The sequence below is a fragment of the Rhinolophus ferrumequinum genome, chromosome 11, assembly GCF_004115265.2.
Source record: "Rhinolophus ferrumequinum isolate MPI-CBG mRhiFer1 chromosome 11, mRhiFer1_v1.p, whole genome shotgun sequence".
NCBI classification, from domain to species: Eukaryota; Metazoa; Chordata; class Mammalia; order Chiroptera; family Rhinolophidae; genus Rhinolophus; species Rhinolophus ferrumequinum.
This window is the reverse complement of record NC_046294.1, coordinates 33,697,451-33,719,106: the sequence shown is the minus strand read 5'-3', so window position 1 is coordinate 33,719,106 and position 21,656 is coordinate 33,697,451. Positions and strand designations below refer to the sequence as shown.

Below are 21,656 nucleotides of genomic sequence, written 5' to 3'. Positions count from 1 at the left end.
GAGTCTTACCACCTGTGGCACCTTGGACTTGATATAGTGTGGTGTGTTGTTTGGGACGGTGTACATAACACTGGGTGCTAAAACAACATGCTGATGCCGCATCGTGCTGGCCTGAGACTGGGCAGTTTCCACTTTGGACCTGGAGCTAGGCCACCAAGCGGGACCCAGCTCTCCGCTGTGCGCTGTGGCTGCATGTCACATCATTTGGGATATTTAAACAAGCAAATCCTGAGGCCGGCTTTACCCAGACTGTTTTTGCCCCGAATCTCAGGGGGTGAGGCACCTTAAAGGAGGAGGCCCCACACGCCTAGACATTTCTGAGCTTCAGGGTTCATGGGAAAGGAGAGACGCAGGATGGTTTGGGACTTGGGACTTGGTACATGTGGCCTTAGCAGTTGGCTTTTAAGTACGTAATTCATGCATAAGCTAGCCACAGCACTGTTTTTTGGTATTTCATCGAAATAGAAGATCTTGCCATGATAGAAACCTGTGCAGCCCACTGGTGTATGCCTCAGCGTGTGGGGTGGGGAGTGTCCTGGACTCCAGTTTTGAATCGCTCTTTTTTAAATATGTGACTTGGGAATTCCCTTCTCTCTCAATCTTTGAGTGATTGGCTGGAGAAAAATCATTTCTTCTTTGGAATCCGTGTCTTTAAAGGTGCACCTAGAGCTCGCTTACATATAGGGCCATCAGCAAGTATTAACTGAGAGTCCACTATGCTGCTGTGTGCCAGCCACTGTGCTGGGGGTCCTCATTGAACAAGAAGAATCTGACAGACCTCCTACCCTTGAGGTCTAGGTGCAGGGAGGAGAGAACCAGCATATGTCATATTCATTCATTCATTCATTCATTCAACAAATATTTATTGTACACCCATGTGACAGGCATTGTTCTAGGTGTTTTAAATGTAGCAGAGAAAAGACAGTCTCTGTCTTCATGAACCCTGTATTCCAGCAGAAGTGGGCAATTACAGTAAATAAGTCATTATATTAGTAATAAATTAGTAACTTTAGATAGTAACATTTACTGTGAAGGAAATAAAATAGTAATACGGTAGAAAGAGAGGGAGAGGATTGAGTTGAAGTAGGATTATTGGGGAAGGCTTCTCTGCAAAGGTGATATTTGAGCTGATGCCTGAATAAAGGAGTCAGCCGTGCAAAGAGAGTATTATTAGTGATCACTTACGTGATTGATGATGAATCCTTTTTATGTGCTAGGCACTGTTGTAAATGCTTTCTATTATTTAACTCATTTAATCTTTTTAGTAATCCATACTAATCCTACAAGGGAGATGGGTATTACCAGCCCCATTTTACAGAAAGAAAAACAGAGGCGCAAAGGAGGTTGAATCACTGGCCACGGTTTTAGGCCCAGTTAGTAGCAAAGCTGAAAGTTGAATCCAGGCTGTCTTGCTCCAGATCGCACATTCTTGGGACAACTGGGACAAAGCCCCTTAGGATCAAACAAGTTTAAGGGGCACAGGGATGGCCAGCTTGTGTGGAAGTACCAGAGGAGGCCAAAGTACAAGCTTGATCTTTATTTCAGCTCCAGCTCCAGCACCAAGTCATACGGGGTCTTTCAGGCCACGTAAGGAAGTGAGGTTTTATTTAAATTACGTTAGGCAGTGTGGTTGGTTGAAAAATGACTCCCTCCCCCCTAAAGAGGGCAATGTCGTAATCCCCAGAACCTGTGAGTATGTCACTGTACGTGATAAAAGCTACTTTGTGGTGTAAGTTAAAGATCTTTAGGTGGGGAGAGAATCCTGGACTATCCAGGTGGGCCCAATTGTCCTTATAAAACGGAAACAGGAAGGTCAGATAGAGAGCAGGTGAAAGCAGAGGGAGGCTATAAGACAGGGGTGTTCAAACTGCGGCCCGCGGGCCAACTGCAGCCCACAATCCATTGTTCATTGGCCCGCAGCAAATTCCAAAAATATATTTAGTTCACTTAAATAAACCAGGTGAGGCAAGACGTACTTCACCTCGAGTGAGTGGCCCGGCTGTTTGTGTATTTTACTGCATATGGCCCTTGGTGAAAAACGTTGAAAAAAGTTTGGACACCGCTGCTATAAGATGTTATGTTGCCGACTCTGAAGCTGTAGGAAGGGGTTGTGAACCAAGAGAAGCTGGAAAAGGCAAGGAAATAACTCTTCTCTAGGGCCTCTGGAGGGAGTGTGGCCCTGTGCATACTTTGGTTTTGATCTAGTGAAACCCATTTCGGAGCTCTGCTCTCCAAAACTGTAAGTTTGTAAGTTCATTTCAAGCCACTAAACTTGCAGTCATTTGTTGTAGCAGCATTAAGGAACTAATAAGGCAGCTATTTGAGGGTTTAAAGCACGGGGTGCGGTGATTGATATGTAACTTATGTTTGAAAAGGGTCTTGATTCTCCGATTGATCTATGGGAGAGAGACATAGAGATAGAGTTAGAGATAGAGAGAGAGAGAGAGAGAGAGAGAAAGAGAGAGAGAGAGAGAAGAAACAGAGGGGAGAGGAGGGGGATAGAGAAGAGGAGGAAAGACAAGTGGAAGCAAGTTGACATATGGCGGCTGCTGCAATATTATAGTCAAGAGTCGTGATGAGGTGGAGCTTAGGGCTGGCTGATGAATGGATGTGCTCAGAGGCAACCTAACCATTAGAGAGGAGGCAGAGGAGGGCGTGAAGGAGCCTCAAGATGGTCCCAGAGGTAGGAGGAAAACCAAAAGAAAGCAGTGTCAAAAAAGAATGAAATAGTGCCATTTGCGACAACATGGATGGATCTTGAGATTATCATGCTAAGCAAAATAAGCCAGACAGAAAAAAATCAAGAACCATATGATTTCACTGATATGTGGGATATAAAACTGAAAACAACAATGGAATGAGAAAATAAAGAAACAAAAACTCATAGACACAGACAATAGTTTAGTGGTTACCAGAGGGTAAGGGGGGCGGGGGTTGGTAGATGAGGGTAAAGGGGATCAAATATATGGTGATGGAAGGAGAACTGACTCTGGGTGGTGAACACACAATGTGATATGTAGATGATGTATTACAGAACTGTACACCTGAAACCTATGTAACTTTACTAACCGTTGTCACCCCAATAAACTTGAATTAAAAAAGAAAAAAAACCAAAGTGTCTTAAAAAGGAGGGAGAGGACAAGTGTTTGGGAGGTTGTCAGAGCTAAGGTTGTCAGAGCTTAGGCTAAGGATAGAGAACTGGCCATTGGATTGGGCAAGATGCAGAATGTAAGATGTGTCAGAATGAGTGGTACTAAATACTGGCTGAATGTCTCTCTCCAGACTGAGCCTGACACAGAGAACATGCTCCCCAAATACGTGTTTGAATGGGTGGATGATTCAGTTCTGAAGTAGAGAGGGAAGTTGGAACCCCTTAGCTGGGGCTCCAAAAGCTTCGTGGAGTTAGAGGAATTGGGTTGGGCCTTGAGAGACAGTCAGGGTTTGGATAGATGTGGAGAAGGTGGCCGGAACTTTAGGTTGGGGAAGAATTGAGATTACGTGCCCATGGAGCTCCTCACCTGTATCCAGCACGGCCCCAGCCATTTCCTGTGTCCTACACTCAGCTCACCTGTGGCCTGAGAGGGCTTTACACAAGGCTGAGGGCTTTACACTCTTGGCCGGGGGTGCGTGGTTCAGGGAGCCCCCCAAAATATCTGCTGGCTAAGTGAGATCAAACCTGAATAGAAAGGACTCCTTGAGAACCTACCAGGCACCTTTTGAGATGAATTATCACAAAGACACTATTTAATACACTAATTTACTGAAAACTGACTAAGTGTTCTTACCCTACGACATGCAAGAACCAAATTATTTGCAGCAATGATCAAAGACCAATTTTCCCCCAAATCGACATTTTCATTTCTTTAAAAAAAGCCTTAGTCAATGGGGATTGTAATTTTCGCCCTTGGTTGTAGATCTTGTTTGGGAGGGTGGGAGCAAGAAATTGGTAGAGAGGGATCCAATAGCCAGATAGCAATTGGCTTTGAGTTCAGGAACAAGCAGCATTTCCAATGATTCATTTTAAGGGTGACATCAATGTTTAACATGATTGGAATACAATCTCTAAATAGGAGGTCAGTTTTCATAGAAACACAGCAAGTCTGCAAGAAACCACATCCATAGCCCTCTCTCTGACTAGATGCTCTTATCTCTTGGAGTTTCTGTTCAAAGGCTGGCGTTTCAGGTGTCCCCCGTCAGCACAGGGTTGAAAGGTCAATAATTATACCGTTTCCCCAGAAGCCTGAAAGCACAGACACCCTGTGGCCAACACAGACACATAAATAGCGAGGGAGACCTCCCGAGTAGTGACTCTGGAACGAATTAGCTAACAAAGCGTGTAATTAGATTAACACAAGTGATCTAAGAGCTGATGATGTGCTTTTTAGGACAGTAGGAATAAAGGAGCTGAAAAGGAAGCATTGCATTCAGGAGTTCCAAAATATTATTCCCGTTAGAAATATTCACAATCCTTGTAACAATAGAGAAAAGAACCTCCTCAAGCGGCCGTGGGCAGCAAATATGGGCCCTGACAGGTGGCCAGTATGCGGCTGGGGTTGAGGTGGCAGTGAGCGGTGAGGGCATCGTACTGACCACTGTCATTTCTGCTGGTTTACCTGGGACTAATGCTGCTTTATGATTTCTTTCTGTTGTGGAACATTGTGGAAAAGATTTGTTTCCTCCTTCCCAAAGCACAGTACAAGGTTCCCACATTACTTTCTTGGCATAGTGACCAGGTCTGTCCTAACCTAATAGGCTAGTTCTTTCTGGAAGGATCCTCTCTATTTAGCTGCCCTCTTTTCTTCCTTCAGCTCATCTAGAAAGAAAGAAGTTGGCCCTTTGAAGCTTGCCGTGCCCCCTCTGTCTCTCCAGGTGCAGACTTCAACCCCTCCTAGTACTGAGTTATGCCCCTCACCTCTGACCGCTGGGACCCCAATAAAGCAGCTTTTGCTTCCCACCCTCCCCTCGTTCCTTAGTTCTCATTCATTCCTTCACCTCTGTCTGAGGTAACGCTGCTCTCTGGGTCCCCGAGTGCCAAATTTGTGCAGTTTCTAGGGTAAAATATCGCTGAGGCCACTGAAGTCATTTCTCATTGAGTCTCTGACAGTTTGCTAATTAATATGATTTTGGTCATTGCAGCCGGTGTTGAAGTTGAACCAATTTCCCAGGGGTGGAAAGTCAGACATTAATCCACTAAACCAACTAAATTACTTGTGTGTGAGAAAGAAGACAATTTCATTAGGAGTATTTTCCTGTGGTTTGACATCTAGCTTTGCAGGTTGACAACTTTTAAGAGCATTTTCTAGTCTGATGACAAGGGAGCCTGGATTCCCGATAGAAAAGTTATATGATTAAGATACCCCAAATTAAACCCACGCTTAGAGCTGTTTGCATATCGCTGTGAGGGAACGCCAGCTCTGTTTGGAAGCTGGGAAAATAAATAGCCAGCACTGTGTTCTATCGGGCTGAATACGAGCTTTTCTGGAAGACTGTTGCCTTCTGCTTCTCTGGGCCACAACTGTCTTTTTGCCCACGAACCACGGGAGCGTACCTTGGAAACATGAGCTGTTCACCCTAGTAATTGCTCCATCCTCTAATTTAATGAAAACCTATTAAACCGAAACAATAATTAAAATGAGACATCATCTCTATAGGAGGTTTGCATATTAAAATCACTGTGCATTTCAATGCAGGCAAATTTTTATTCTTGAAAAACAGCGTTTGAAGCCACATGTAAAACTGATTCATAATGCATAATCGTGCATTAGAGAGCTTGGCAGTTAACATGATGCCCTACTGTTTACTACTGAATTTGAGTAGTTGTGGCAAGGTCGAGGCCAGTACAACATCTACCATGTCTCCTTCATGCCTGAGAATTAGGACTGTGCACAAAAGGAAACTGATTAGAATTAGGCCAGCCCACCGCTCCAAACGTTTTAAGCATACTAGAGATTGGACTTCAATATATGGAGGAGTTTAGGGTCCTGGAGGAGGGGTACCCCTTAGGAAGGTGGGGTCTGGCATTTGAGTGGAGTGGACTGGGAAAGTTTAATGATTCTCTCTCGTCTGGGGATCGGGAAAGCCATGCAGAAGTATAAAAAACCTGCAAAATTAGAGTCAGAAGACATGTCTCGGCTACTAGCTGGAGGTGGGATTGTGGGCAAGTCACTTATCTTCTATAAGCTAGAGATTCCTTACCTTTAAAGTGAGGCTATTAATACTTACCCAGTGGGTTCTTATGAATATGAAATGTCATCCTGTGCGTGAACACATTGGCAAATGTTTAAGCTCAGACTTGAGTGTGTAGATTTCTGAGCCTTCTTTGCAAAGCTTCTCAGAAATGCCCTCAGGAGAGGTTGAGGGAGGGGAAATACTGACTGAGCCCAAGGTAGATACTAGGCTTGTTCCACATATTCTTTCATTACTCCTCACTGAGCCCGGCAGGATGGGGGGTATTACTTCCGTGTGACAGATGAAGCAACTCAAGGATGAAGGAAAGAAGCTGAGTTATCCAAGGTCTCAGAGATTTCATGGCGGAACCAGAACTCAGACACTAGTTAGGCTGAGACAGAAGGACAGGGCTGAGAGGCAGAGGTACAACTTGGTTTGCACTTGACAGATCTGGGTTTGAATTCCAGGTCTGGGACTTAGGAGGAAGCTTCTTAACTCTTCGTATCTCATCTGTGAGATGGAGGTGGCGACATTAATATCACTAGGCTGCTATTAGGTCTAAATTAGGACTAAATTAGGTCTAAATTAGGTCGTTATATTTAAAGCCCTTAGGTTGACATCAAACACACAGCAAAAATTCAGAAATGTTTGGATGTTTGCTGGCTGGACCTAGATTGGAGTGGCTGGGAGTCCCATAGACTCTGCCCAATTTTCAATTTACGTGAAGACGGTTAGAACTGGCCACTAGCCATGCCTCCAACCATGGCCGGCAACAATGCCTGCTCACCTGCCCATTGCCAAGCCTTTTTTATCTCCCCAGGAGCAGAGTTCAACCCCTTCTAATATTGAGTGATGCCCCTCACCTCTGACCACTGGACCTCAATAAAACAGATTTTACCTCCTCCCCTCCCATCATTCCCTACTTCTTATTCATTCCTTTACCTTTGTCTGAGGTAACGCTGCCCTCTTGTTGCCAAGTGCCAAATCTGTGCAGTCTCTTGGGTACAATATCACTGAGGCCATCAAGGTCATTTTTCATTGAGCCTCTGATAGTTTTTGATTGAGACATAACTGACACATAACATTTTATTACTTTCAGGTGTACAACAGAATGATTTGATATTTGTGTATATTGCAAAATGATGACCATACAATTATAAACATTTTTTTCTTGTGATGAAAAATTTTAAAATTGCTCTCTTAGCAACTTTCAAATATGCAATATAGTATTTGTTAACGTGTCACCATGCTGTATATTACATCCTATAATGTACATGCTGTACAAAACTTACTTATCTTGTAACTGGAAGTTCATACCCAATGCAGTACTGTCTTAGTCACATTACACCTTTTCACCAGTCTCTCTGTTTTTCTTCTCCTGTCCTGTGATTCAGATAGGGCTGGCATCCATGCTTTATCTCTTTATTCCAAGGTGTCCAGCTGAGATAGGGGTGCAGGGATGAGGATTAAAGGTGGGGTGCAGTGCGTGGGGAGGCAGCCCAAAGAGAAGTGGTTACAGTTTGCTAATTTGTTAGTGACAAAGGGATATGATTTTCCTTACTGGCGTTTTAAACGTTTATAAGAAGAGCTCAGCTGCCTCACCGTGCCTATCTAATAAGTAAAATTATGGGGGCAACAGAATCTCTTTTGATTGAGTCACATAGTAATTACAGAAAATTGGTTAATATTATGTGTCACAGGATTCCTTAGGAGTTGGGGACATTCAGCTGGCTTCATTATTCCTTAAGTAGCTTATTATTTTGATGAGTTTTTTTTTTTTCTCAACAAGGTGGGGTTATAGTTGAGTGTCTTTGGTAAACCTCCGTTGCTATATATTGTGTTCCAGACTTTAGAGTCAAGATATAACAATTATTAAAATAATAGACATTTGCTGAAGCTTTCCCATGGGCCATGCAGCGTGCAGCGTATGTATTGGGAAACCATTCCTCATGAAATTTTTAATCTAGTGGGCGTAGTAATCATTAATAAAAGGATTGCATATATAAAACTTCGATGATTATGAAGATAAAATGAAAACAAAATAGAGGGAAACTGAGCTGGCCTGGGCTGGTCAGAGAAAGCTGGGCTGAAGGAGTAAGAAGCTGGCACCTAAAGAAGAGGGAAAGATCAGAAAGGTCACTGCAGTTGGGAATGCACCAGGTGGGGAGGAACATGGCCCGGAAAGAAGGAAAAGGAGGCTTGTATGGCTGGAGTGCGGGAGCAAGGGGGGTGGGAGAGCAGAAAGAGGAGGATGCAAAAGTAAGCAGGGGTGCCAGGTCAATGCCATGGATTGTCATGCAAGAGTCCATTTGATCTCCATTCACTCACTGTGTGAGCCTGGATGAGCCATAAAACTCCATGCCTCAGTTTCTTTACCTGAGAAAATGTGGAGATGTTGATATTTAACTCATAGGGGTTGTACAAATAGATTATTCATAAGTAGTTCCTGAGGGAATACATTGTGTTAGGCATTGGGGATATGATGGTGATTTGCCCTAAGCACCGAGATTACAAAAGTTGACGAAGGGCAGATGTCGCACAACGGAGAGTATGATGTGTGGAACCAGCCTGCCATGCGGGTATCTGAGCGCCATGGTTTCCTAGCCTAGTGCCTTTTAGAAAATTACCGAAATTCTGCAAGCCTTCGTTTTCTTGTCTGTAAATATGAAAGATAATAAGGTGATTATAAGGGAGATGATGGGTACAAAGCAGTTAGCCCTGTACTTGGCACCATGATAAGCCATACACGTTTGCTTTTTATTGTTCTGGAGCTAATGGAGGTTTAACGGGATATTATTGTGAACTTGTTAGTAGAGATAGAAATTCCTGCACGTTTAAGTTGGAGTCTCCTGGTGTCCACTACTGTCTACCGTGATTTCTGCTTCTTTGAGGGCTCCTTGGATCAATGACATTTGACGTTCTCAAAGAAGGCCCCAATACCTAATAGTGTGACACACATCTCCCTCCCTCCACACAGCAGAAAAATCCCCGCGGACGTTTGGCAGTTCTGAATTAGCAGATTTCCTCTGTACTAAGAAATGAAAAGCTAACTGCCATTTAAAATTATCAAGTGTTGATTTACCTTTCGGGGCCAATGTTACCACGAGCTTATGTGGGACTCCGGCTAAAAGGAGGTGCCATGTCTCTATATCAGGATTCTGCCATGTGTTGACGTCCTCGGTGTAAACGTGCTGTCATTACTAAGTTGTCAGCTGGATGCTCCTTCAGTCAAGGCTGAGATGGGCTGCCCTGGTGTATTTGTTTCATCACGTTTCTGGCTGCTGCTGTTTTTGCTTTCTCAGTTCACCAATCGGTGGAGAGTTCCTTTCAATATTTTTAGGTTGAGTAGATGCTTTCCTGCTGTACTTATAGTGAGACGTATATTTGCAGAGCAAAAAAAAAAAGCCAGGATAATGGGAAACACATGGGTGTTCACCTCTGCACAGCAGTCCTGCAAGGAATGCCCTCGTCTCCCTCCCCTACTTGGTAAATGCTTATTAATCTTTTTCGACTCAGGCTCAAAGATGCATCCTCCACGGATGTCAATGCTAGCCTCCTTAGGTCCCTTCCTTCCTTCGTGCTTTGCTCTATACTACCTGTTGTTGCCAGGTAACTCTCTTGCTTATGGAGCTGTCGTTGAAGGCAGATACCGTATTTTTACTTTCATTTCCCTGGTGCTCAGCTCCGTGCCTGGCACAGAGGAAGCACAGGTATATGCTTGTTGGCAATGAGAATCACCATCCTTCTCACCCTAGAAGTCAGGGGAAAGGGAAATGAAATTGCTTCTACATTAGGCAGAGAAGAGTGTGTGAGCACTGTCGTATAATTTCTTTCCTTCTCCACTCTCCAATCACCGCCCCTCACCCAGTACTTTTTACTGATGCTTAATCATCACATTAGCATTTTTAGTGTTTCTTTAAAAATGACTAGGTAGAGCTGTTCATCCTAGGAAAGAAAAAGCACTTAACCCTTGCCGCTGAGTTAGCACTTCTTAACTAGATCATGCAAAACCTCTGAGTATTTTGAATGCCATTCTTTTGTTTCCTCCTTTTAAAAATGTTCACCCTAACTGGTTATCGTGTGGGAAATTTCTGTGATGCAATGGTAGCCTCCAAGTATGTTTCCAGAGGTCACAAAACAGGAAGCCTCACAAACAGACCTAATTCAGATGCTTGAATCATGTGACTTATAACTCAATGGAAAATATCCAGGAAGAAGTGAGGGAAAGAGATGGAGTAGGTTAACACACTTAGGATAGAGTACAAGGGAGGTATGTGGGAGGACGGGAGAGCCCATTGGATTTCTGGCTTACATATTGCTCATATTTTCAATTTTTCTTTCTGTCTGCCCCCATCAGCTTTGCTGCTGATGCTGTGGTTACATGGACTGGAGCTGAGGTTATTTATAAAAAAGGGGGTTCAGCACATTGGAGGTGCCTGGACCCAGGATGCTTCTGTTACTGGAGAGACGCAGGGGCAAGCGTGCCTGGCCACAGCTATAGTTCACCAGTTCATTTGGTGACCAGTGATGGGTTTTATTTAACATTTCTCAGCAAGTACACGTGGGGCCACAGTGGGAATGGAATGGGTGTCGGATTTAGGGATGACACAGCTGTCATTCTGAAGGTGGCATGATTTGTGCATTATGACTTGTTCCTCCCACGCCTTTCTATTTATAAGAAACACTCTTATTCAGTCCTTTTTATCTGTGTTCAACACACTATGTTCCATTTATTTGATCTACGTTTAACAAGTTTTGCAGGTTTCTAACTTGCTGTCTATATTTAACATGTCCTATGAGCTTTATCCATCCCACCTGTTTGTTTTTTTTGGGGGGGGAAGGGAACAGGATTTTATCGGGGGACAGTGTCAAGTTGTTGTCCTTTCAATCTTAGTTGTGGAGGGTGCTGTTCAGCTTCACGTTGTTGTCCTTTCAGTCTTAGTTGTGGCGGGCGCAGCTCAGCTCCAAGTCTGGTTGCCGTTGCTAGTTGCAGGGGGCACAGCCCACCATCCCTTGCGGGAGTCGAACCGGCAACCTTGTGGTTGAGAGGACTCACTCCAACCAACTGAGCTATCTGGGAGCTCAGCGGCAGCTCAGCTCAAGGTTCCGTGTTCAATCTTAGTTGCAGGGGGCGGAGCCCACCATCCCTTGCGGGACTTGAGGAGTTGACCTGGCAACCTTGTGGTTGAGAGCCCACTGGCCCATGTGGGAATCAAACCGGCAGTCTTTGGAGTTAGGAGCATGGAGCTCTAACTGCCTGAGCCACTGGGCCGGCCCCCACCACTTGTTTTTCTTGTTCTCTCTGGCGGAATTGAATATTCTTAAATAATACAGCAAACATACATTATGGTGGTTGAATGTGGAAGTATAATATTCACTGTAGTGTCTCAGTTGGTTTTCATTGGTTGCGCTTATAAATCCAGGAAAAAAGCAGGCTACTGCAAAGTAGGTGACATATCACTATTTTTAGTAATTGACAAACTGTACATGTATGTTGATTTGGAAAATCTGTAGAAAAATTGTAAAAAAAATTGTAAAATCTGGGTGTTTTATAAATGGAAAATACCCTCAGTACCCTATTTTGCTTAGGTAGCTAAGGGCATGGTAAAGTGATTAACAAAATGGTGAGGCTAGGAAACAGCTTGGAGACCATGGAGTACAGTCCTCTCAATTTTCACATGTGAGGCTCAGAGAGGTAAAGTATCTTATGCCAGGGTGCACAGCTAGGTGTCTGCTCTACGCAGAGTAGTCTTCAGTCTCTTGGAACCTTGTCCAGTTTTCCTGCCTCTATACTGTAAGAAGTGGGATGATTTTCCTGTGCTCTTTTAGTGGCTGAATTATGGTAAACATTTTCTTGAAAGAGCTTTACTGAAAATGAGAATGTACATAAAGTCTCACTGTATCAAAATAGATTTTTTTTTTACATTTCACTATGGTGAATGCTAATGGGGTCTTCAATGTGCCAGCCATTTACAAAGAGAAATGAGAAAAGCTGGCAAAAGAAATACTCAGTTTTCTAGGAGGGTTGGGGGAGCAGAAGGTGGTCCGATTGGATTAGACCATTAAAAGGGGTGTCTTAGGAAAAGGAGAGGCTGATTTAGCACTGAATATCATTTTCTTTAATTTGATAGTTGCTGGCATTTGAGAAGTATCGCCGTGTATCGCCTAGTTTTCCAAAGGGATCACTATTTTATTTCCTTTTTATTAAAATTTATTGGGGTAACAATGGTCAACAAAACTACATAGGTTTTAAGTGTACAATTCTGTAATACATCGTCTGTATATCGCATTATGTGTTCACCACCCAGAGTCAATTCTCCTTCCATCACCATATATTTGATTTTCTGACTAATATTTGTGGTTACGTGAAGTAACAATATAAATGATGAAAATAAATGGAAAATAAATAAATTCAAAGTATTGGGTGCCTGTTTTCTGCTAGACACTAAGAACTGTGGATATCACAATGAATAAATAAAAAGTTCCTGTCCTCATGGAACTTATGGTCTAGTGGGGAAAGAAAGGAAATAAGGTAAGAAACATGAAACACGATTACGATAAGTGATATAGGGAAGCAGTAAACTGATTACAATATGTGTATTATAAGTGATATGGAGAAAATAACCAGAGCGATGGTTTAGACATTTATGGAGAGCCTGCTTCCGGAGGGGTGTGGCCAGGAGGTTGCATTTAGAGTGAAAGCTGAAGGAAGAGGAGGAGCAAGCCATCTGAGCAGTGGGAGAAGAGAAGTGTGGGTAGATGGAAGAGTACAAAGACCCTGAGGTAGGAGTGGTATGTGTGACCTTGCAGTCCCTTCTAAAGAACCTGGATTTATCCTGGGAGCAATGGGAAGCCATTGGAGGATTTTTAAAGCAGAAGACTCAAATGATTTTGACTTTTGTTTTAAAAACAGCACTTTGACTGCTACGTGGAGAATGGAGAAGAAAATGCGTTATGGAAGCAGGGAGACCAGTTATGTTGCTATTGGAGGTGTCTTAGGGAGAGGTGATGGCTGCGTGGACAAGAGTTTTAAGAGTGGAGTTGAGAAGAAGTGGACAGATGCCAGACATGGGAGCTCATGATTTGCTCTTGTATTGGATATGGAGGGTGGAGGAAAGGGAAGAATCAAGGACAATTTCTATTTTTTTTTTGGCTTGAGAACCATTTACTAAGACTGGGAACTCTAGGAGGAAATAGAAGGTTGGGGGAGAGAATAAGAGCTCTGTTGTGGCCAATTTGAAATGCTTATTAGGTATGGATACTGAATATATGAGTCTACTGCTTAAGGGAGAGGTTGGGGTTGCAGATATAAATTTGGGAGCCATTGGTCATGGGGCTAGATGATATCACCCAGGGAGAATTGAGTAAAAGGTGAGAACACCCTATAACTGATACGATATTCATACCTCTCTTCCCCAGCAGGCATTGCTGATCAATCACGGCCTTTTCTCTGGGCCCAAGCTTCAGAATCCTCTCTTGAGCTCTCTAGGCAGCCACTACCACTCGGTTCATTCCTAATTGGTATCTACAGAAAGAAATAGCAAAAAGGAGAGGAAAAAATAGCAAACTTATAAGTTAGCCTCAAGAGCCAAATGTTTTTTCTGGCACTAAATTCTATGTGGAATTTATTATCCAGATCTTTGTCTAGCAGTAATGCTAATAAAAACAACGTTAGCAAACGTTTGCTCATGAGCTCTCGTTTATAAAGCGACTTGTTCATATATTTACGAGGTTTTGAGTATCATCCTGGAAAGCTTTGGGATTTTCGTAGACGGTACAGAAGCATTCTCTAAGTGTCTATCTTTTATCTCAGCCCTTGGCCAAAGCTGACAGACAACATGCCACCTAACGGTAAAGTAGTGAAGGCCTTTTTGCGGGGCAGAAAAGCAGATGTTGTCCAAGTAGGTTTATGCTGGTTGAGTGCTTTGCCCGGGTTGGGTGCCTCCATGGTAGAGGACCAAGCTTGCTTCACACCATATGTAGTGTAGACATTTGCAGCTGGAAGACTGGTGGTCTTTTCTGTGCTGAAAACTTGAAATAGCAACTCATGGAATTGTAGAAGGTTAAGCATGGGAGGCCCTGTCTGCACCCAGTCTGCACCCTCATTTTGAAGATGAAAGGAGTGAGGCTGGAGGTTCAGAATTCAAGGATTTCTTTGTGTTACAAGGCACTCTTCAGAATGAAGTTCTTTAAGATCTGTCTAGGAGTCTGTGGTGTTGCTTGGCCAACGTGGCCTTTGAAGTTCTATGTTTTTCAAAGGCCCTTCCTGCAGCCCTGGAGAAGTAACCAAGTAGTTACAGTCCGAGGACGTGTCGGGGAATAAGAGAAGGCCACCAAACACGCCTTTGGGGTTCATTTGTCATCCTTGGAATAGTTTCCTCTCAGTCTGCTCCCTTGTCACCTACTTTCTGATGCCAGGAAGTGTAGTTTAAAATAAGGAGAAAATGCCCAGTTTATCACGACAAGGGTAAGTCTGAGTTTGAAACGATGGATGTCTCTCATTATGCAGATGTGGCAGAAAGAAAGATTCCCGTCTAGGAGCAGCATTAGCTGGACTCACACACCTCTAGGCCTGCTGAACTGGCCTCAACTTGAATAAATATTTCATGAGGGAAGTCATCCACTACATGTTTACAGAGGAATTCCAGGCACGCTTATGGATCAGGAGCATGCCTGTATTTATTCTTCACACAAAAGCAGACTTGTCTCGCATTAGCGCTAGTAAATCTCTGCTGGGTACAAAGCAAGGACAGGTTTCCCTAGATGCATTGTGCAAAGATGGATACGGAGTCCATGGGAAAAGTGACATTGGAGCCAGTGGAATGGCATTTGGATCCTGCTAGACTCAGGATTCTCTGAAGTTAGGGCCCCATTTATTGGACTGCCTCTAACCCTATTTACAGCAACTGAATCTGTTTGCTCAGTGTCCTGTCAAAATTCCTGTCAGAAAATCACTGGCCAATTGTGAACCTGTCAAAGTGACAAGTGGGCGCGATGGCAGAGATGGCATTTTTGGGTTTTGCATCGAATGAATGCAGCTGTATGGAGTGGTGGATGGGAAAATAAACTATTGACAGGAGGGGAAAATGAAAAATGCAATCTGGATCTTTTGGACATGGCATTTTTTAACTCTGCATCTTTTCTCCTCTTCCTTCTCATGTTCCCTCTCCTCTTTTTCCTTCTGTATTTCTTCTTCTTGTTCCTTTCTCCTTCCCCTCCTGCTTCTCCTACTCTTCCTTCTTGACTCCTAGATACAGAGAGAGAGATCCATGCAGCCCCTCACGTGAGTGAGAAATTAATTCAGCTGTTCCGGAATAAGAGTGAATTCACCTTTTTGGCCACTGTACAACAAAAGCCATCAACTTCAGGAGTAATCCTGTCCATTCGAGAACTGGAACACAGGTAAGAAAGCTCTACTTTTGAAAATCTGCTTAGAACTAATGGACTATACAAAATGCCTTGGAATTTGGAGGGGGTAGCTGCAAAAGAACATTCAGCTAGCTGAGGCCTTGTTTCTGTTGAACCCATCAATAAATTTACTTTGTATTAAGAATTTACTTTGGGCAAAGGGGCTTTCTTGTTTTGCTCTCCAAGGACCACTCATGAGTGTCTTTTTCACTTCTATCTCCTGGTAGACTTTACTCGTATAAAACCACATTCTTTCCATCATGTTTAGGTCATCAAGCAAATTAGTTATATTTAACAATAACTTTCAATAAGCATTTATTGTGTCTTTACTTTATGCAGGACTTTGACATAGGGAATATTTAGATGAATAATACAGAATTTTTATTCTAGATCACATAAGCTAGTAGGGAAGATGGACAAATAAATAAATGTTAATGTTTAGGGAATAAAGGTAATAGTGGTTAATCCCACTCAGGGTTATGGTAAGCCAAGAAAGGCTTCAGAAAGGATGGTCATATGAGGGAAAACCGTGAGGAGATGCTTGACAGGCTGAATCGGAAGGAGTAAGGGATTGGAAGAACAGCATTTCAGAAAGAGGTTGCCATGATTTTGGGAAGGAACAGGTAGGTTTGTAAAAGCATTATTTTGAGCACTGATAAATGTCAGGCATTGTTCTGAACACTTTACACTAAACTCATTAAACGCTTAGATGTTTTAACTCATTAATAAGTGACATGCTGTAGGTCTTTTTTTGGAGACAGGGTAGGTGAGTTAATTCAAGGCTTTTTGAATTTTTTGTGCTTTGGATGAGTTTAAATATAGAGATAATACTTCTTTTATACATGTTTCTAATAGAATTAGCCTGAAAATACTAATTTGATTGTGGGGAGTCTGGGAAATCTTTTATTGGGAATGTTCATTTTCTATTTCTTTTGTGGCATTTTTCTATTTAATTAATTTTAAACTCTTCTTTGGATCAACTCAATTTTGTCAAATCATATATTTCATTAGATTTGCATTTTTTGGGCAAACAGTTGGACATTATATTCTTTTATTTAATAAAAGTTTTATATTTCTTATAAAACTATCTTTTATAAGATATCTTATATCCTTTTAAACTTGTTATGTAAAATATACATACTTCCTTCTTTTCTTGACCAGGCTTATCATGGGATTGTGTAATCTATTGGTGTTTTTTTTTTTTTATGGAACAGTTCTTAGTTTTAGTGATCAAGTCCACTGTTTTCATCTTAAATTCATTGATTTCTCCTTCTTACCTCCTTTTCTATCACCTTGTGGGTATTTTTACTAGCTTCTTGAATGTTCTTTTCAGTATTTTCTGTTCACTAAAGGCTTTATATTTTGTGAGTATTGCTTTGAATATGCCCCATTGCTATTGCTACATGGTGTTTTCATTTTCTGTGCTTTTCTATAGTTTTAAATTTCACTTTGACTTCTTTGATCCAAATTAGAAGTGTTTAAAAATTTCAAAGTGATTCAGTTAAAAATACTTAATGGATGACTTCTGGTTTTATTTTTCAGACATAAAAATGTGCTATAGGATTTCGCACAAAACTCTGGATTTTGAGTTTGTTGATTTTTATTTTGGGGGGGGGGTGAAATTGAGCCTGCTGAAATGGTGGCCATGTGCATGCTCAGTATTTTAATTTTGGGGGGGAACAAGCAAATTTTAAAAGAATGGGCAGTTTTTACACGTGTGTAGATACGTAAAGATACAACTTTGTATGGAGTACTTTTCAGTTACACTATTTAGATTCTATGTGTTTTTATTTTTACTTGAATTGTGACATTCTGAGGGAGGTACATTAATAGGTTCTACTGTGATGATCATTTTGTCCAATTCTCCTTGGATAGGTTTAAGAGCCAGGCCTGGATGTGTCGTGCATCACATGGTCCACATTTCATTGACCCTACTGAAGTTTGGTCTAGCAGTATGTGAAGGATGAGAGAATATTGTTATTCGAATAACAAGGCAGTCTCTGTCTTGCTCATTTGGAATGTTTCCTATTTAGTCTGTGCCCAAATACATGAGAGTAGCATAGGTAAGAGACTTTATCACATAGGTTTTTTCCCTCCAAGTAGTACTCTTGGACCTGTAGTATGCACTCCATAAATAAATATCAAATGTATAGGTGATTCATTTTCTCCATCTCTGGTTAGGGCTGCTCAGAAAGGTCATGGCTAGTTTCAAAAGTTCACCTGGAATATATGGTCTCAGCCACAGATATTGCCCTGGATGTACTACATGTGCAGGCTGCTCAGGGCAATGGAAAGGGGAAAAGTGTTGGCATTTGGAGGCTGAAATGAATAGTATCTTGAGAGTTTTGTGAGGATTAGAAGTGTTTGTAAACCACCTCACGTAATTCTTGGCACGTAATAGGAACCCAATGAAAAAAGCCATTTTAGTTTAAGTTGAATGAAAAAAAACTGTGGTGGTGCTAGTGGTGATGGTCGTGATGGTGGTGACTGTGGTGGTGATGATGGTGGTGGTGGTGATGATGTTGAAACTTGATGCTCAGGGAAAACAGGATGCTGAGAAGTGGCCAGATAAGCAACAGTCACTTTTCTCTGGTTCAGTGTTTAAAGGGAAATTACATATATCACCCGAGCTTTAGGGTAGCGTTCAATTTCAGTCAAAAGTCACCTTTCCTGATGAGCACAATGGGGGAACAGAATTCTGGTTGTCTATACTTTCCCTAGCCATCATGTGCACCATGGGAAGTAATCATCCAACTGCTTTTCCCAAAGCTGTCAGCCAGAAAAACACATTTACTGTTTTGGAAATCACTGTTTCCTACTTCTGCTAGGCTTCTGGCTATTTTCTGGTAAGACCATTATTGAATTAATGGCAGAAGAGTTCATTCAGTGACTGAGTTCCCTTCTAGCCAAAGATAGTCATCTCTTCTACCTGGTGGGGATCCAGCAGCTAGAGGCAGATCATTTTGGGAGGCTGCGATTCCTTAAACTAGGAGTGAACTTCTTGGCACAGCAATATCTGGAAACTCCCTAGGTAACTGAGCCAGTTGAGTTCCCATGAATATATTAAGTGAATAGACAAAATGAAGTAGAACACTTAAATACAAAGACAACTGAAAAACATAACTGGGGTAGCAATTGAAGTAGACTCTTTTATGTAATGGAATAGGCACTGTTATTAAATCTAATCTATATTTCTAGTTTGATAGATTTTTTTTTTACAGTACCAGTAGAGGATATGGGAAAAGTAATAAAGATGAATCTGTCTTATTGAACTATATTAATGACATTGCAGATTTAATGCTTATTTTTTTGTAATTCAAGTGTATGAGGGCTTTGTTAAAATGGAACGCTTAATTAACGTAGATTAAATCTAATTGAACGTTGTGCCAGTATATGCAGCTCTATAAGATATAATGGTAAATCTTATGTTTTTCAATTTTATTCCTAAAGAATAGAGAAAATTAAATCTAAGCACAATTAGATAGGTAGCTGAAAGCTAGGGGGTCTAAGAAAAACCTTTCCATGGGACGCTTCCATGAGACGATGAAGAGGACACTTTTGGCTTCCTAAGAAGACATTGCCTTTTCTTAAACAAAAATTTTGTATTTCAAAAATACTCTTCAGTTTTCTGAGTTCTTGTGGGAGGAAGAACTTTCCACTTTGATGCCAGATAGACCTGGGTTCAATGTCCGTCTTTATCAATGACTGGAGTGTAAGCTTTTGCAATGGCTTTTAATTCGTTTCACCTCAGTGTCCTCCCAGGTAAAGTGAAGGTATCCATTATGGCATCATGAAGGAATTGGGAGTTGTCAACAAGAACACTTAGGTCAATGGGTCCTTACACCTCTCAAATATCAAGACACTCAACAAATGTCGTTTCCTTTCCTTGCCTCATGGCTTCTTTTGATATTTCTTAATTCCTCCCCACATTCTTCAGAAGTGAAAAAGGTAGATATTGGGACCTTCTCACCATTTGAAATGGTAATTAGGTTTTCACATCAAGTGTGTGTTATAGATAATCCAAAATGATTATTTTCCAAAATGATTAATAATGACAATCCAAAATGATTTTCCTCATGGAATGCATTCTGTAACTTCTGAGAAGTAGGTTTATCTTCTTAATTTTGGATTATTTAAGCTGATATTTAAGTAGTACTGTAAAGATACTTTCAGATAATTTATTGCAGAATATCAGTTGACGGGAGGAGGTGATGCGAGGAAATTTCCAGAAGAGTGTTCCGTGGTTTGGTGAAGCCAGCCCAAGGAAGAACTTTTCCGTTGGGCGATTAACAGTACATTTCCAGAAATTAAACCTTTTACCTACATTTAACAGTTTAATCCTTTCTCAAGGAGGTAGAAGATTTATATTCTTTAAAAAGTAGGTATTTTCAATTGTTACATTGATGTATTTGGCAAGGAAGGGAACAACATTGAACTTGGAATCTTGCCCTAAGGCAGATTTATCCATGCTGCTTTCAAAGTATACAAACAGGTCCCCACATTCAAAACATAAAGGGGAAAGCTTTACATTTAGAACTATGCTCCAATTAGACTGTAAGCTTTCTTATCAACACTCAGGAATTTTTATGAAAACCTACCCCATAGCATGTGGACTGTGAGACGCAGGGCTATAATGGTTAGGCATACAGCATTGGAGAAACACTACAATATATGTTAGTGCCCTGACAGGAGGAACACAGGGAGCACAGAGCAGAGTACCTTGCCTTATCCAAACGGAACTGAAAAGTCCTTTGCTGAGAGTTATGCTTATTAGGCAAAATAGAAGTAGAAATCAGCCAGAAGATGAATGGAAGAAAGTTCTGGATGCAGCCTGAGTGAAAGGGCGAGAGATGAGAGAGATCATGGAGCATTAAAAGGATGGAAAATTAAAAAATTCAGTGTTATTGGAGGGTGAGGAGAGCCTAGGTAGAGAATAAGGGGCAAGGCGTGGCAATAAATGAACCTGGTGGGTCAGGCAAGAGTCCAGGTTATGAATGGCTTTTTAAGCAACGCACAGGGGGTTTAGCTTTTGTTCCAAGGGCAATTGGGAACCAATGAAGGGCTTTTAGCACAGGCGTGGGAAATATTGTCTGGTGAATGGGATCACTTACCATGTTTCCCCGAAAATAAGACCGGGTCTTATATTAATTTTTGCTCCAAAAGACTCATTAGGGCTTATGTTCAGGGGATGTCCTCCTGAAAAATCATGCTAGGGCTTATTTTCTGGTTAGGTCTTATTTTCGGGGAAACACGGTACTTCTGGATGGAAGCTTCTTGAAGAAGGAAACAGCTAGAAGCTGAAAATGTGCATTGTCTAGAGATGTTTCCAAATGCTAGGCGACAAGGCACCTGGAATCTGGGTTCCCACTATTTTTATCTTTATGCCTAGCAGAGTGTAGACTCAGCTTCAAGGGAGAGTTTAAAGGCTGCAGTGTTCATTGGAAAGTAGTAATTTTCCAACAGAAATGAAAATGAATATAGGATCTCATGTCAAGAACATGAGTTGTTTCAGGAACACACTAATTAAATAAAATTTAAATCTTTTTTTAAAGAAGTGAAGCTGTTCAGATGACTTTTGACCTTAATGGAAGACAAGAAGTATCATAGCAATCGAGTGCAATGTTTTGGGCAAATTGCTCATGCTCGTATATACGCATATTACATTTTGGATTGTCTTGTGTTGGAGAGAAATGGAAAAACAGCTATTATAGCCATTAACCTCTACTTTTTTTTAGTAAAAAAGTCACAATTTCATTAATATTTATGCATAAAATCATTTAAATTCAATGGAATTCTTCTAGAGAATGTTAAAAAACTGTCTTTGACTTCCTTTGGAATTAGTTGTGAAACATTTGCATGCCTGGTGAGTGATATGTACTCACTCATTTGGTTTTGTGGAGAGAAATGTAGGCAGATGAACCTTGACACTGATGAAAGATTTAACCCCCTGACTTCCTGAGTTCTGGGTGGAAGACACCCTAGATATCAAGCCATTGATGAAGGTGGTGCAGGGGCAGGGATACTGGGCTGGGAGTCAGAAGACATGGGCTCAAGTCTCTGCTCTGTCAGTGAATACCCAG

At 41.7% G+C, this 21,656-nt stretch overlaps 1 protein-coding gene across 2 annotated transcripts in view; it reads left to right on the top strand.

Annotated features, from left to right (window-relative positions):
* Window positions 1–21,656, top strand: part of NELL1 (neural EGFL like 1) — a 755,117-nt gene that overhangs the window by 58,600 nt on the left and 674,861 nt on the right. For both annotated transcript variants that reach the window (XM_033118971.1, XM_033118969.1), the window contains exon 3: window positions 15,420–15,570. In XM_033118971.1, coding sequence (XP_032974862.1) covers window positions 15,420–15,570 — 151 coding nt within the window. The remainder of the gene's footprint in view (window positions 1–15,419; window positions 15,571–21,656) is intronic.